We start from the raw sequence: 18,736 nt of genomic DNA, 5'->3' as shown, positions 1-18,736 counted from the left end.
GCAAAAAAAAAATCATGTAATTGCAATGGGCATATTATGTCACTTCTTGTTTGTTAAACAATCACTGTGGTTGTTAAGTAAGACATCATGTGGCCATGACTTACAATTTTACTTCTGTCTCTTCTAGTAAATCTGTTGTCGGAATCCATTTGGGAAGCATGCAAATTGGGATCACATGAGCGGGAGCGCTGCAACAGTAGTAAATGTGGGCTGGCTGAGAAGCACCCAAGTGGCAATCACATGACTTTGGGATGCTGTTATGGTCGATAATGTGAGGATAGGTTGCAAAGCTGCTTTTACACCATTGTAAGTTCAGATGGTCACCAAATGAGGTAGTTATTAAGTAGGAACTACCTGTATATGAAATTGCTACAGAGATTTCCTAGAATCTCTTCAGGAAGTGTATTTATGAATAACACTGTGGCAATAGTCAAAATATTTCTTTGTTTTAAATTTATTTATATATTCATCATTATAATATTTATATAAAATGTATCCATATGTCACCTATAGTATTCAGATAGATGTGAATTTATTGAACAAGGTCATCTAGAGATCACCAGTCCTACTAAATATTTAATTTATATGCTTGGTTGATTTCCAGTGAAATATGTAGATAAATAATAAATTGTTTGAATGTATTTTGAATAGTGTGAACAATAAATAAAAGCTAATCGTTTCTTAAGTCATTTTAATTTGTATTCTATTCTTTTCATATATTTTTATTTGGAATTTGACATGTGGTTGTGAACTTTTTTCCTTTTATCTCTCAATTTCTTTATCATGAAGTTTGGCACAATGCATTTTAGCATGCATTGTAATATCTATGATTTTATTGTGTGCTTTTTAATACAATTTATACCAGTATGTGTTAATTTATTTATTTGTCAAATCTATTTGTCAAATTAATATGGTTGCCCATCTCAAACAAATTGATTCTGGGCAGCATACAATAACACCTAGAAATAAAACATATTACAAAAACAATTAAAAACAAATAATAAATACAGATTAAAAACAAAACTACAAGCAAGAGAATCTGACACATAATACAGTTAATGTTGCAATCTTGTCTACATCAGGCCTTTTATCATGTTAAATTATTTCAAATTGTGTTTTATATCTTTCAGGGCATACAGGGCGGTTATTAAAATCCTTGTGTTTCATGAGTTTAACATTTCTGCTTGTGCACATCATCTTTCAAATCACAATAGCCAGCCTTGAAGCTGCAAAAACTATTCAACCTAATTATAACTGTGAGTATAATTCTTTTTAATCTTTTAATCTTCTAGTATTCTGCATAGCTTATGTGGGAAGCATACTGGAATATGAATGTGTGAATCAGTTTAAAACTGGATAGTTTTACTTTCCAGTTTAATAATAGTATTTTGGTTTGTCATAATTTTAAAATTATGGTTTTTTTTAAAAAAAGACTCTCTTTCCCTAGTTTGTAAAGTTTTTCTATATGATATCCCTAACCTAATTTTGAATATAAACCTATGCTAATAAAATGTGTAATGCAAGTTTTCCTTCATGTAATCCTGCTACATATAACTTATTTGAGGGATTCTACAAGTCTGGAGGTATTTTAGCACGTGTGTCACAGGATATTTAGGCGGACAGTTGTGGCTGCCATCATGATTTATTTTAACCATACCCTACAGATATTAATATGTTTTGGACAATGCAGCCAATACCAGCCTCTGACTTAGCCAATCTAGTTTTCTTAGTAGAAACTGTTGTAAATGTTGCATTGTGGAAAATTGGTGCAACAACTCCCAGCTAAAATTATACATAGCCTGAGTTTGATTTAATTTCAGTTGTGGCATTAGGGCTAAATTTTAGTAGCAATTTCTTGTACCAAAGAAAATCTGCACAATTCTTTTCTGTATATACAGGTCTCTTCTTAATGTTTAGAGTGAAATATGTATTGATGATGCTATTGCTTGTGTAATACTTTGCTTATTAATCCAGAATTTACAAAGATGACAACCAGAAAGTCAGAGGAGAAAAAAATTAAGAGAAGAGCAATTTCAGTAAGTGTCTGGCTTACAAAAGGACTAAGTCTCAAAATTAATTATGGAGAAAGGGCAGAATGCTGAAACAAGAAATTTCAGATATTTTGTTAATAAAGCATGTTTTGGAAATGAATGGTTTTTGTTGTTGTGGAGCTAAGTAACTTTGAACCAGCTTTAGGAATTTCATGAATTCAAAATAAACATTAGATGGATCATAATATTTCCTAATATATAGTGTTATCCAGTTAATCAACAAGTACCATTCCCAATGTGAAAATCATTTTGTATACTACCATTCACAAAATTATCTTCCTATTGTGATTCTTCCAGTCATAATAATATAAAAAAAATACTGATTTTGCATTAATGGGCAATATGCAGTCTTCAAAATTGGTTCCTTTTTATCACTCTTGGATCCCATCTGGTCATCGATCAACAAACCAAATAAGACACAGAAATACGATGCTATATTTCAAGTCCTAATCATAGACATACTGCAATTAGAATAATAAAGAAATTTCAACCAAGTTACACGGAAACCACAACCCCCACCTATAGTTGTAAAATTGCTTCACTTACTTCACAGCCTACGTGCAACCTTTGCTCATCCAAAGTTTATCCATTCCCGAGTCGTACAGTAACTCATGAAAAACTGTAATGCCCAAAACTTGTCTGTTGAAGAAAAAATGTTTTAAAATAAAGGAAAAAAGATAAATATCTTTAAAAAAAAAAGATGTTTCTGATTCTTGTCAGTTTTTTACTTCTGGAACTGTCTTCTGTATGTGGATCTGGTTTTACAAAGATAAAACCTTTTTAAACTTATTAAAGAATATATTAAATTTATTATAAAAGATATTCAATTTATAAACTGCAAAAATCAAGCAAGTGAAGGCAACATAGAGGGAAGCATGGTTAAGATGCTGGGCTTGTCGGCTGGAAAGCCTGCAGCCCAGGTTCGAGACCCAAGGAAAATGTGCCGGGGTGAACTCCCGTCCTTGTCCCAGCTCCTGCCAACTTAGCAGTTTGAAAGCATGCAAATTTGAGTAGATAAATAGGTAGATTCTGTCACCAATCATTCCAAAGAAATTGATGATAACAACAATTAAATGAGAAGGATAAGAAAAATACAAAAATCAAAGGGAAAATTGATTTTATTTTATATTCAATATTTCAGAGGACATGATACAGAACAATATATTTAACTTATAGGAAGGACATGTATTAAGAAAAATGTCTTAACATGAGGAACATGATATTAATGAATAGTCTTTCCTTCAGTGAATGCATTCAAGCAGTTGTTTATTGAGCATGTTTTAATTTCAACTCCTATTGAAATGTTACTGGACTTTTAGAATAGCCTAAACCAGGGCTGGGGAACCATGGTCCTTCTATGACTTGTGGACTTTATGACCATTCTGGCTTAGAAATTTTGGGAGTTGAAGTCCACAAGACATAAAAGGGCCATGGTTCCCCACCCCTGGCCTAAACAGTCCCTTCTCACTCTACGATTCTAGATCTCATGTAATGCTGCTGAAGATGAAAATGATTTAAATTACATCTTAATCCAGAAGCATAAAGCAGCAGAAGACAGGTTTTCTTTCTTTCTTGATTTAGGGCATTAGATGTTTACAATTCCTTTGGGATTTATTCTGGGATGTAGTTCAGTTATGATGATATAGTTGCAGAATTTGAATTGATATGCTTGTCAAAGTGTAATGAGTACTTTTTTCTGATGTTAAATTACAACATTTTCATATAATTTGAAAGCTGAATAATCAATGTGAAGATTTAAAGAGTTAAGTTAAACGAGATTGTTAAATTATTCAAAATTTGTTAAGCATGAGAATGTTTTATGCAAGTGGCCCAGGTAGACCTGAGTGTTGTTTCCAGATCTAATCTGTGACAGTGTTGAGAAAACCAGGGAGATTGGATAAATAAGTATGTACTCCAAAATTTTATTGTAGCAGATTTGTTATCATGTTGGCATTTTTATTAGTTGATGTAAGGCACTGATATCTTATTTTTGATTTTGTTAGTTGATTTCCAGTGGAAAATAGAGCGTCTATGAATGCATAAAGTTTTATGGTTTCTTGAAACTTGTGGCAGTCTTTCTAGATATACTAATTTTTATATTTAAATTTTAGTTATAGCAACTTTGGCAGCAGATATTATCTTGATTGAAAATCCCTTTTGTTTCATTAAGTTGCATCATGATATCACTATAGCAAGCTTTTAAAACTATGTCTGAGGAAACAGACACATTTAAAATGTTTTTTAGGTACGAATAAAAAAATCTGTTTAATTTCATGCCAACTATAACTTCATAATAGCTCAAAAGGGAGTATTCACTATATTTTTTTCATGAGCCATAACATAGTAGTATGCAGGATTTTTTTCTGTTAACTATTACTCTGTCCATGTTGCTAAAGTTTTACCTTCTTTCTCTAGAAAATATTTTACTTTTCTTGCAGGTTGAGTTGCATTATTTTCTGCCATCTGTAATTGTTTATAGCAAAGGCCCCCAACCTTTTGGACATCAGGAACTGGTTCCGTGGAGAAAGGTTTTTCCACGGAATGGAGGGTGCCTGCATCTTGCAGATGGGCCTTTGTTTGTTTATGCGGACCAGTTGCTGGCATGCCATGGCCCAGTACTGGTTCACGGACTGGGGGTTGGGGACCCCTGGTTTATAGGCATATTTTATATTATAAAATGTCATCCCTGTTTTAAAAGAATTTCCATTTCCATATATAATATAAGCTGTTCCAAAGAACCATAGGAGCAGTCTCGGGTTTCTTCAATTTTTTCCTACAGGAGTACTCTAGGACACATAATATTTTTTAAAAAACTGATTTGTGGTTCAACTTGGTGATATGTGCCAAATTGGGGGGGGGGCTAAAAAAAAAGGAAAGGTGGTAATTGTGGAATGCAATTGAAGCCCTGCCCCTTTGAATACACACACACACACACACACACACACACACACACACACACATATATTTTCTGAGGTTTTCGCGGGTGTTTGTATGTAGGTCTTTGGTTATTCGGGTTTTCTCCCACGTAAAATTGGAAGTGTCTTGGCGACATTTTGACGAAGTCCCATTCGTCATCTTCAGGCTGGTGTTTTCGGCTTTGTGCTTCTTGTGTAAGCAGCCTTTCAGACACCGAGGCTCTCAGCTGGCCGATGCTTCTCGCCCTTCTTTATTCAGGTTCCTTTCTCCTTTGCCACTGCCTTCCTTTGGATACAACGAATGAGACTTTGTCAAAACATCGCCAAGACACTTCCAACTTGATGCAGGAGAAAACCCAAATAACCAAAGACCTACATACAAACACCCGCGAAAACCTCAGAAAACATATACGTATACACACACACACACACACACACACACATATACATACATACATACATACATACATACATACATACATATATATGATGGCTTTTTATTTATGTAAAGCATTTATATGGCCACTCAGCTCACACAAGATCATCTAGGCGGTGTACCAAAATAATTAATAACAAATGAAAAATGCCCCTCCCCAAATCATTAAAAATCAACCAAAACAATGACATGGTAAGCCAGAACTAAAATATACCATAAGTCATCTGATTAGGAACTCTGCTCATATCAGCCCAAAGGCCTGGGAAAAGAGCTAAGTCTTCACTATATTTTTGAAAGTCTGAAAGAATGTTTGTACTGGCAAACATTCAAAAGAGGAGGACTCTTAGATTGACTGTCATTTTATTTGTCTTAACTCACCCATGAATACCACAGGCTCAGGTGTTCCAAACATAAAACTGTGAAAGGATTTCCAATTGCACTTGCCATGTTTTGTGTATCATTTTTTTTTAAAAAAAAGACTGCACTAATCTAGAACCTCCTTTTCAAGGCCTACTACAGTTGCTTTCAAACCTGTCAGATATTATTATAGACTCCATCCACATCTTTGGAACATGTTGAGTTTATAGATAGGTCTGTTTACACAATCCACACATATAGTAACTGGACAGATAATGGGAACAAGATGTTACAAGGAGAGAGGGATAAAACCTGCTTTCTGAATTGGTGCTGGTTGTCACTGAAGAGAAATATAAGAACAGCATATTTTGAGGTCCGGCACAGTCCTGAATTCTCATTTAGTGAAAAAAGGAAAAGAAAAAATATATATCAAAGGAGTAATCCTAAAGCTACAAGAAAATTTCCTAAACAATTCTATTAGATAAATAATAGTCAACTTTGTTGAATGGAGATTCCTTTCTCCTGAATGTAACATACTGTGTTTTGTGGTGGGAGCAGGGGGGGATGTTAAGTTTTATTCTCCAGTTTATTCCATTATTGGATCAGATCAATGTAATCTTCATTGTTGTGTTTTAAGTTTTCCTTGTGTTCTTTACTTGATATATTTTCTGTTTTGAGTACTAAAAAATAACAAAAATGTCAATCTGATATTACCTCTTAAAATAATATAATTGATGTTTAACATTTCATTTCCTGACACATATAAAGTTGCATATTCTATAACAGTATTATTTGGATCCAGCTTAATTAATCATGAACTTTTACAGCATGCATTTACAATATTTCATACTGTATATACCTTTGTGTGTTTGTGTTACCTGTTTCAAGTTTGTTTATTTTTTAAAAAAAGAAAATGTAAAAGAAAATAACAATATAGCAGGAACAGAAGGAAGTTGTGAAAAGGATATGTGATGTCATTATATTGTTATCTACAATGACACATAATATATCTGCAAATATATCTTTGACATTTACCAGATGGTGGAAGAACTAATTTGGTATTTTGGCTTTGTTTTATATACATGTAAATATGATTTACTTCCTTACTTAGATATCTTTCAGAGATTAGAGGTTTAGCCAATTTTTCTTACACATGAAAGTTAATAAAAATGTAATGTGATATCACTCATCACAGTGCTTGTCAGGAAAATAGAATAGGGTGCAGGAAGGACTGGGGGCTGTCATTAGATAATACAGTAACAAATAAGCAGTTTTATTTTATTTTCTAGGTTACGGTATATAGATTTACTACTATAGGAGAAATTATTATATAGTAACAGTCATTTATGGTGGAATATGAGTTCGGTTAGCTTATAGAATTCTATTATAGTATTGCTGCCACTGCTAGGAAAAGAACTCTGCAGTTAATTCTCCATTTTACTACACTTGTTTCTGAGGAAAATGTGTGTGTGTGTGTGTGTGTGTGTGTGTGTGTGTGTATAAGTTTATGTCTTTCTATATTATAGATAGTCTTCGCTTAATAATCACAATTAGGCCTGGGATTTTGATTATAAATCGTTGTGATTGTTAAGCAGGTTAGCCATCTGAACTGACTCGATTCTACAACTATTTTTCTGATAATCTTAAGCAAGCCCATGGCAATTAAGCAAATTATATGGTCATTAAGCAAACCACATGGGAAATGAATCCAGCCTATCCAATGGGTGAGTTTTTTTGCAGTTTTCTTCTGAAAAATGGCAAAAAATAATTGCAAATTGTGGTCACGTGACCATGGATGCTGCAACTGGTTGAAAATGTAAGCAGGTTGTCTATCTGGAATGTGACCTCATAACTATGGGTGTTTGTGTAATAATCATAACTTTGAGGATAGGTCATAAGAATTTTTTCTGAGTTTATCATAACTTCAAATGATTGTTAAGTAAGGATTAGATGTATATAAAAAACAGGCTGTTTAGAGTGCCTATGCATAGCACAATAATGCTGCAACATAACTGCCCATGACCCTGTGACTGCATTTATATGCCATGCCAAATCATAATTTACTATGTATTAGCCTTAGTGAGCCTTTGGCTACCATGCTTCCTTCCCATATGGCCAAAGAAGAGTGCACAAGCCATTTTTATATAAACACATGTTGCTTTGGTAAGATCTGGGTCTTTCTTTAACATCATAACCAGCTTCAACAAGTCAATAAAAATATAATTTAAAAAATCATAATGTACAGATAATCCTTGACCTACAACTGTAATTGAGCCTGGAATTATGGTCATACGTTGTGGCAGTCATTAAGCAGGTCATCATGTGACCATTCCCAATTTTACAATCTTTTTTGTGATGGTCATTAAGCAAACACTGTGATGTTAAATGAACACCATGGCCATTAAACAAATCCATTATACCCAGTGGATGTTTTATGCTGGAAATAGGAACCAGCAAAAACCACTGAAAATTGCAGTCATGTGACTGCAGGACATTGCACACAGCCATAAATGTGAGCCAGTTGCTAGTTCCAAAATGCAATCATGTGACCTGGGGAGTGTGGACCTTGGATGTCCAGAACCAGGTTGTAAGTACATTTGGGGGGGGGGGCATTGTAACTTCAAATGGTCACTAAGTAACCTGTAATTAAGCAAGGACTACTTGTAATGAAATGCTTCAGTAATTCCTTTCTAAATTGAATCAGAATATAGCAAGCAAATTGCTGAATTCATTAAGTATTGAAATTTGAAAAGCAAAAATTAGGTATTGGTTATTCAACATCCAAACTACTGATTGAAAATCTGATGTAGCTGCTGAACATATTTCATTATTTGCAGTTTGAATATATACATTATTATAACCTTTTTTTCCCCAGAAACAATTGACAATGGGAAATGAAGTTCAGCCACTGGTCATATTTTAAATGCAATATACTTTTTATTTGTTTCTAGATTATTTCATCTTTGAAAAGTGTTTTATCTTTTTAAAACTGCAGTTCACTAGATTTAGGAGGCCTCATCTCATATAGTTTATATGAGCTAGTAATAGTAATAATCTCTCTTCTAAATCAAAATGTATATTCTTAATCTTATTAATGACCATTGAAAGACAGGAATTTGTAGATTCAGCTCTGAGTTTCAAAGAATTAAAGGCTGTTCAAAAGTAAAATAATGTAAATTTATTTAACTAATTAGATTTTAGACTGAGTTCTTCAGTTTAATTGGTTATCAGACTGTTTACATAGTTATCATTATAATCCTTCCTCAGAAAGAGAAGTCATTGCATGAATGCTAGCAGAATTTAAGACATTTTGTTTTTAGGAAGATATTTACTGTGTTGTTGAAGAAGAAAACATATATGAGGCATTATAATGCAGCGATAATTATTTTCTACTGCTTTTCATCATTATAGCCCAGAAAGAAAAGAGTTAATTGTGATATTTCAGAGATTTTTATGTTATATGGATATTTCAAATTATTATTACTTTTGTTATTAAGTTATAATTTAAATTTAAATGTGGAAGCCAGCTTACCAGAAGACATCTTTTTTGAGTTAAGATCTACTGAGGGACATTTTGAGAGGTACTTATAAAAGAAAATACACATAAAGAAATAACTGCCCTCAAAATCAAACAAACAAACTCAGCTGTTCAACAGTTAGTATTAGTTAAAACAATAGAATAGCTTTATTGTGCAGATAGTCCTCAACTTCCTCATACACCTCAACAGCCTACAACCCAAAATACAGTTCACCATGGAAACAGAAGCTAATAACCAACTTCCCTTCCTGGATGTCTTAGTCTATAAGAAATCCAAGACTCCCTAGGACACACCATCTACCAGAAGAAAATACACACAAACCGCTATCTGCACGCTCTCTCACACCACCACCCAGCACAGATCAACTCTGTAGCCAAGACACTCATCTCCAGAACAAAACACTTAGCTGACAAACAACACCTAAAAACCGAACTACACACTCTCACCAATGTACTAACATCCAATGGATTCCAAAGAAATAAGATTACAAACCTAATCCAAAAAGAAACCCCCACTAAAATCCAAGACAGAGAACAAGAAAACGGCAAAGCCCTCCTCCCATACATAAAAGGCACCACAGACAGAATCAGCAAGATCCTCCATAAACACAACATCAAAACAGCATTCTGCACAAACAGAAAAATATCCACCATCCTAAGAAACCCCAAAGATAAAATTGAGTTAGAAAATCAAGGAGTATATGAAATCCCATGCACTGCTTGTCCCAACACATACATCGGACAAACCAACAGAAGAATAAGTGCACGCATTGAAGAACATAAGAACTCAGTCAAAAAAGAGGAACCAACATCTTCCCTGGTCCAACACCTTAAAGCCACAGGACATGAAATTGACTTTAAAAATACCAAAACTATCACCAAAACTGAACATTTTAATAACAGAATAATCAGAGAAGCCACTGAGATAGAAAAACGCCCACACAGCATGAACAAACGAGATGATATCTCCCACCTACCAGCCATTTGGAAACCCGCCCTTATTGACAAATGACTCCCTAACACAAAAAATGACACCAGACCCACACTCACAAAAACCACACAGGATGTCACCACCACACATCCACGCAAAAAGCAAACCCAAAGCCACACCGATGATGAGGCATGACCACAAACCAGAAGCCAGACCAAAGTTACATCATTAGTCACTTTAAACCCCTCCAATCCATACATGAAGCAAACTGACACCCACCATGAAGATGAGGCAAGACCACGAACGCGAAGCCAAAAAATAGCAAGGCAGCCCACCATCTTAAACTCCCCTGCAACTCAGACTAACCTGAGCACAACAAAGCCCCCACCCAAACAGAACACTCCCCCAGCCAATCAGAGCACAGCCAACCCCCCAGCCAATCAAAGCACAGCCAAGCCCCTAACCAATCAGAACACACCTCCACCCAATCAGAACACAGCCAAGCTCCCACCCAATCAGTTCATACCCCCACTGGCAGTTGAAAGGAAGAAACAGCTAAGACCACACATTGCTGCTCAAAGCACGAAGCTGAAAACACCAGCCTGAAGATGACGAATGGGACTTCGTCGAAACGTCGCCAAGACACTTCCAATTTTACGTGGGAGAAAACCCGAATAACCAAAGACCTACATACAAACATCCGCAAAAACCTCAGAAAACACACACACACACACACACACACACACACACACACACACACACGTATATATATGGCAAAAACACAGGCCAACTTAAAGCACATTCTAAAACAGAATGTTTTAAGCAGAATGTCTTAAAAACAGGACATCTTCAGATGATGTTTTAATGTATTAAAACTGCAAAGATTTAAGTTACCTAGACCTTTTCAACTTTCACATCTGAATTCAAAGTTTGGAATCAGACATCACAGCCAATCATTAGCGTATTTGATTTTGGCTTAATATAACCTATGAATGCAGCTGATTATGCATTATTTATGGATGAACCTGGTCAAAGTTTTCCTATATTTTTGAAAAAATATCCTTTACTTATAATAACCAAATAAGTAAGTAAACAAAAAGATACTAAAATGGGGAAAGTGGGATGAACAGATACTTCACACACAGAAAAAATAGGATTGCTATTTTGGACACTGAAATATCTTTCCATTTTTATAGCCAAATTATTTTTCTTTTTCTTTCTGGAGAACATTGCCAATATAAAGGAAAAATTAAATTTAAACATATAGTTTGTTTTAGTACTAAACAAGAAAGTCAAACATCTTCTGGATCTATACTAGAAATTCCTAGGCTTTTAGTGCAGCTAGACAACTCATGAACTGTTGGGTCATTCTTATCAGAGATATTTCTTTACCAGATTCCTCAGTGTCTTTCAACAATGACAATACTTTGAATTACTGCCTTCATTGGAAAAGTTGGGATACATTCAGAGATATATCTGCCTTAAATAGCCCATGTTGAATTGTATAGCACAATCAAACCTCAGCACAGGAAATGTTTTATGACATTTTGTATTATGTCATAAATTGTTTATGATAATTTTTATATCATAAAATGATTTATAAAATTTGCCACTTTCATTTCCATAGAAAGCATGGGTCCCAGATTTTGGACATACTCTGTGAGTTAGCCCATTTGAGATAGCTTGGTTCAGAAATTGTTGCCCTATAATGCACTGTTTTGCCCAGTTAAAAATTACAGGAATGAATTTTAGTAATATATAGATTTTGAAACTAGACATGAACATGGATAGATATATTAAAAAAGTAATCTGGAACAAAAGAGGATATCTGGATTTGGATGGCTCACTATTATGACAACTGAAAACAACAAATATAAATGTTTTAAAAGTATTCTGATTTCTACTTAGGTTAGCTCAAGGTTGGCAAAGAAGATTAATTTAAATGGTGTAACATCCAGATTTTTTTTCTAGAGTTAAAAACTGGCATCTTGAAAATATATTTCTAGCAGTTGCTGAAAGAACCTATTTATATTGTCCCGATGCTGTTGGTGTTTTTACATGGCTATCCTTCCTGTGCTCCATAGCAAATCACTGTTGTGACTCACTGCAAGTGTTGATACTGGTTAAATTGATTGAATATTGGTATGAATTCACCATTGCATCATTCCATCATAGCAACTGGTTCTCCTGGCTGGCTTATTGCTAAGCAATATAAGAAAAATCAGGATTTCTATGCTGCGAAAATAATGTGTCAATTTAAGTAGCTGTATAGAAAAATGAAAACAATATTTTTTATTTATATTTATTGTTCTTAAAGTAAAAGACAAACCGAAAGAAAAAGAAAAAAAGAAAGATGGTAGAAAGAAAAAGGTGCAAGAAAAGAAAGAAAAATTATGAAGTATTCCAAGTTTTCTTTCAAAAAATTGCAATCTCTCCCTCTTATTATGCAAATTCTTTCAGTATCTCACTTAATCCACATCTTTTTTAATCGTTGAACCTGTAAATCATTGTATCGTTTATTTTATTTTATTTTTTCTTCTTTTTTCTTTCAACAAAAAGTCCATATAAAGTTTCCAGTCTTTCAGAAAAGTTTTTGTTCTTTTTTTTCCTCTGATAAAACAAGTCAGCTTTGTCATCTCATGAAATTCTGACATTTTTGCAGTCTATTCTTTCATTGTGGGAATTTCATTGTTCTGCCATCGTTGAGCATATAATAATCTTGCTGAAGTTACCATGTACATAATCAGTTTGCCATGAGTCTTTTCTAATTCATTGTCCATAAATTCCAGTAAAAAAAGTTCTAATTTTTTCACAAAATTTTCTTAAAATCTTTTACATTATCATATGAATTTGTATCCAAAATTTCTTGGCTTTTGTCTTGTCTACCAGGCCTGATAAAATGTCCTATCATATTTTAACATTTTTAAAATTGTTTTGAAATAATTTTCTACACTTTTGATGGTTTGTTTGGTCTCATATACCACCAACAGATAATTTTATAAAGGTTTTCTCTTTAGTTATGGCACAATGTGAATTTCATACCAGTTACCCACACTCTCACATGTGTCTGTCTGTATGTTACATTTAAAATTAATAGCTCATTTTGTCATGTCATCTTTATCTTGTTGTTTCAAATCTTAACAGAAATCTATACATTTTTGCTATTACTGTGGTTCACTGTACATAATTAAATGTCAACTTCAATTTTGTGTTTTTAAATTCCAATTATTTTTTACCCATATTAAATCTTTCTTTTAAATAAACATATGAAAACCATTGAAAACTATGTCCTTGTGCTGTCAGTTTTTCTCTTGACTTCATTGAAAAATGAAAACTATCTAAAAGAAACTTAATATGTCTTCCTTTCTGCAGGTTTGACATGGGAAAAAGCACTAAGACAGATTGGATTTGAAAGGTGAGCACCAGATGTTTATGTCTTATGAAGGAAGAAATTGAATTTTGCTATTCAGGCTGATTTTTATTGCCGTACTATGTATTTTGCTACTTAAATAATATTGGCTTGTACATGTAATATATTTAAAATTTAAAAATGACATTACTTCACATTTTAAAACAAGAAGAAAAGAAAATAAATAAGGAAAACAATGGAGAATCGATGTTACTTCTAAATGGTTCTACATAACTTCTGAAGAATATGTTCTTCAACAGGGGAACCCATGGGGGCTTAAAATAGTCAAGATAGTGTATCTCATTGCATGATTAAAGTACCACCTCTTTTTAACACTTGCCATCTGCAGTTGCTCACTGCTGAATGATTTTAAAAATCATGCTGGAAGTTTTGAGAATGAGAGTTTTATCCAAAGTTTTATTTGAAATACATAGGAAAAAATATTAGGAGAGCTATATCTTAAATTTAATCTAAAACTTTAGGCTCAAATCTTTAAAAATATGTATAGTCTTCTCAAAATATGTTTGGGTGGTTGAATTTGGTAGAGCCAAATTTAGAATTACTAGTATGTAATATAAAGGATGCAATTTTGTAAGCCAGGTATATATTTGAAAATTCCTCCAAAAGATCTATGAATACCGTGTTTCCCTGAAAGTAAGACCTGCCCCCAAAATAAGCCCTAGCTTGATTTTTGTGGATAGACCTAATATAAGCCCTAGTTTTCAGGCGAGGCACATGCCTAAAAATCAAGCTAGGGACGGGGTGGGTGGAGCTGCCCTATGCGCACCGCACTTATTTACCATTGTAGCTAGGCCTCCCACGAATCAACACCTGCCTTGCCTCGCCAGCCCACTTCTTCTGCAGCCAAAAGAAATGGCTCTGCAGCCAAGAACCAAGCTATGGATTCAATCCATTCTCAGCTACACAGGCATTTCCTTCAGCCACAGAAGAAATGGGCCGGCTGGACTTTTATATTATATATATTCTCAGAATATTTTTTACAAAATAAAATGAAGCACTATTTTATACAACTATATTAGAAGCAAATCCCATTTCATTACTGAATCTTATTTGCAATTAAGTATGTAACATTTCAGCTTCAATTTATCTTTTTTTCATTTTCAGCTCAAGACTATTTTGATTTCCTTCAGCTACTTTCATCTGTTACTAAATGTCCTGATCATATGATGCTATCATTTAAATAGTGATATTTACACATTTATTTGCTTCATTTAGATGACTCAACTATTTCTCAATTACCATGAAAACAATTATGTAAATATTGTAAAACTAGAGAACGTTGCTAGGATTCAACTTTTAAGAGTCAGTCCAAATTCAAAAAAACAAGGGTAAGACTGTTATGGTCAAGTAAATGGCACAGCAGAACAGAATGCTAAATATGTTTTTTCTTCAGTTTGTAAGCAAAAATCAAATAGATTAAAACAAATTCTTAAAAAGAAGTAGGTAATCTCAAATATGCATTGCCTATATGTGGAATTTTTTCACATACAACAATGGGATATGTGTCCAAAAAGAATTGTGTATATGATAACAATATATTTTGAAAAGACAGAAGACTGGGCAAAAACTACTGTAGGAATTATTTTCCATTTCAGGAGACTGAATGATAGTCCCCTGCTTAAGAAGAGCTTGCAAATGAGAATTCATTCAGATCCAGATTTCAATAATTTAGGCCTTTTTGTAAACGTTTCACAAATTTATTTAAAAGAAATAATGAAAGGGAAACGGAATTTTTTTATAAGCCTTTATATTTACTCTCAGTGTTTGTTGGCCTTTTACTTCTTGCTATATTTGTTATTGCTATCCTCCATTGATTTACTCATGTTCCTGCTCCTAAAAATAAAATTATTCCCTGTACACTTACACATTTAATATGTATACTTAATATGCATTTCTTTTCTTTTTTTAAGAAAGGAAACCTTTGTAGCAAAGGCACCAAGGATTAATTGTTTCTAGTATATGTGTTTGGATATCTGGAAGTAGTTTGATAACATGTTTTTTTGGGGCTGAGACACCCAGAGGAATTTTTAGGCACATTTTGGTTCCATTTTTTCAATATGGCACTTCTAATATAATGATTCTTAAAATTATATTATCATACCATAGTCCATCCGAACCCTAGATCATGCTCTAAAATTCTCTTGCCTTTGAGTCAAATCCACTTATCCCGACTAAGCAATAAGCTGCAAAATAGAATTTCTAATCAGGTAGACTCAGTCCTTTTCATTTCTTTATATCTTGAAATATTTTTATATTTAACCCTGTTTTCTTCTCTTGCCATACGAATCGTTATTTAAATTTAGTAGCTAGAACAGTAGAGTTGTACAGTGAGCCAGAACACACAGTTATAGTTGATTGGATGGAGAGTGCTGGCTCCTGCATGAGGCAGTCTCTGCTGTGATTGGTTACTGTGGGTGAAAGGGGGAAATATCCTTTTTTCCTGCCTTTTTCTTCTCTGTGACCTGTGTGGCTCTGTGATTTACCTCATGATACTTCTGTTTGCCTGACTATCTTGTCTGCTGTAAATATAGATATAGAATATATTTATTTATATAAAACTATAAGTTCATGTCAGCATTTCTGACTTCATTTGGACACCTGATGTGCAATTCCTGACACAAACCTAGATAACTTTTTCTGCCATATTTAAATGTTATATCAATTGTCATAATTGTTTGAAACAAAAGCATCATTTATGACCAAATGTTCATTTTTATTACAGACATTCTCCCCAACAATGTCAATTATAATTTCTCCCATCTTAACATTTCTATAATTTATGTTTCTCTTTTAATCTTCATTCCACCAATCTGCATATGTTAATTATTACTTGCAAAAATCACTTAAATATGCATTTTTTAGTATTTATAAAATTAATATTTTTGCTGTAATTTAATTTGTATTTACTGATTCTGGAATGCTGTTCATTATCATTGCTATTATCATAACCTGCATATAGATTTGTTTGTAGTGTTTTACAGTTACCAGAATTATTCAAATTTCTTTCAGGCTTTATTATAAATTATTGAGAGGATATAGAATTTTACAAAAGCATTTCAATAGCTGTTCTCAAATTAATCATCCACAAATCATCTTAATATTAATCTTAACATTAGAGTCTCTGGTTATTTGGATGCAATGAATATCTGTATCAGTCTGTTCATTGAGAACATAAATATGGCTTCAGATTAATTTAGAGAACTGAAATATACATTCAAAATTCTGTTTTTTTTTCCTTAGGCAAAAAAATATGTTAATTTATTCTACTCCCCACCCTTTGAGGAGCAGGATTTAGCCATGGCCAGAGGATTTTTTTTTTGCACAACTTCACATTGTGTACCAATAATGCCCTTTCTTTGATCAGGGAAAGCTGTGCATAATCACTTTGGTAACCTCCCAAGTGTATAGCTGCAATGCATTCTACATGGGACTGCCCTTGAAGAACATCCAGAAGTTGATGTAATCTATGGCTATGCTCATATGATCATACTTCAGTACATCCATGTTACGTTTTGCTTTATTTGCTGAATTGGTTTCTAATAGGTTTCTGGGTACAATTCAAGGTACTGGTTGTCATCTATAAATCCAGTGCTTTTTTTGTAAAAAAAAAAAAAAAAAAAAGGTGCCAGAACTCACACATGTCATACAACCTGCCTTGCCTACTCTACAAAGTTCCATCCAAAAAAAGGTGCCGGAACTCTGTTCTGGGTGTTCTATGACAAAAAAAGCCCTGTATAAATCCCTTCATGGCATGAGACCAAGCTGCTTTTCTCTGATTGTCTCTACCCACCACATTCTGCAGGTCTCATCAATTAAAGGGTGCCACCCAAAAAGACCCAAGAAGCATTTATTTTCTGTGGCAATGCCTGCTCTTTGGAACAGCATTGCTCCCAAACCAGATTAGCCCCAACTCTGCTGGTCTTTTGTAAAGCCCTTTGTGAGGCAGGGGAATCAGAAGTAATTGAATCCAGTAACTGAAACAATTAGTTGCTGACTGGTTTATTCTCAGTGGCCATTTTCATTTTGTTTTCTGATGTTTTCTTTATTCCATTTTGTTATTGTAATTGATGCTCTTATTGTATTAGCTGCCTAATACCACTCTGTATAGATCATCATCATCCTTATCATCAATCATCCTGTATGAGTTCGTTCTTTAAAAGTAAATTATTTGCTGTCATTGATATTGTTACTTTAATCTTCCTTTTAATACTTCAATCTTCCTTAATCAGTTTTCTGAAAGACACATTCTTGAGATTAACAACATCACTTTTATGGCCTGTTTAATGAATTCCTAATATTCCTTTTCAAGCCTAGACTGATCAAGGTTCCTAAAACATTCTATATAGATTAATGCTTCAGAATTCAGATATAATATATATATGCTTTTTTGTACTAAACCCCATGACTGTATATTTTTCTGATACATCTGTGGTATCAATTAGTTGTGCATCTAATATTACATTTATACATAATATAACCATTTAATTTTTATAGTTTAAAATAATTATTTCACCAGGACTTTTATGTTTCTTGAAAGCATATTATATCCATCTAACTGCTTATGGTTGAAGCATAATATAATATCTGGCTTAGCTTAAGCAAAAGGAGATCACCAGAGGCATATGGTATTGTATTCTAAATGAAGTATGGATAATAAATGAATCTCTTTTTATTTTGAAGACTTCAGAAAGTCTCCACTTTTGGGTGTTGAGTCCATAGCCTATTCAATATACCTGCAGATTTGAATTCAACTTTCCTTTGTATAAAACTGATTTTGTAGTGTGCTGGAAAATTTATGTCTAGATGGGTCAAGAGACATTAGTATTAAAGATGCTGTACAATCATAGGATAATTAAAAAGACATGTGAAGCAACTATGGAGACAGAATGTATTCAGAAGCAACCAGAAAAAAATTCAGCATGGGAAAATGTGTATAGTAAGTGGGATTATAGGAATATAAACAGGAAGTTTGTCAAAGCCTGTATAGAACACTTCTCAAGGAAAAAATGAAGTCAGTTTCAGCAAAGCAGAATATGGTGCTCAGTTTACAAATATTTTCTTTTTCTGTAGTTTTGCAA

The 18,736-nt window shown here is 33.5% G+C and overlaps 1 protein-coding gene across 1 annotated transcript in view; it reads left to right on the top strand.

Moving 5' to 3' along the window:
- PIEZO2 (piezo type mechanosensitive ion channel component 2) overlaps positions 1-18,736 on the top strand; it is a 202,460-nt gene that overhangs the window by 83,296 nt on the left and 100,428 nt on the right. The window contains exons 3-4 of the mRNA XM_039339226.1: positions 1,131-1,256; positions 13,601-13,643. Coding sequence (XP_039195160.1) covers positions 1,131-1,256; positions 13,601-13,643 — 169 coding nt within the window. The remainder of the gene's footprint in view (positions 1-1,130; positions 1,257-13,600; positions 13,644-18,736) is intronic.

The sequence above is a fragment of the Crotalus tigris genome, unplaced genomic scaffold (assembly GCF_016545835.1).
Source record: "Crotalus tigris isolate CLP2741 ecotype Arizona unplaced genomic scaffold, ASM1654583v1 scf7180000017731.4096049, whole genome shotgun sequence".
Classification (NCBI taxonomy): Eukaryota; Metazoa; Chordata; class Lepidosauria; order Squamata; family Viperidae; genus Crotalus; species Crotalus tigris.
Note: the sequence above shows the minus strand (reverse complement) of the source record. Positions and strands in the feature narration are given on the sequence as shown.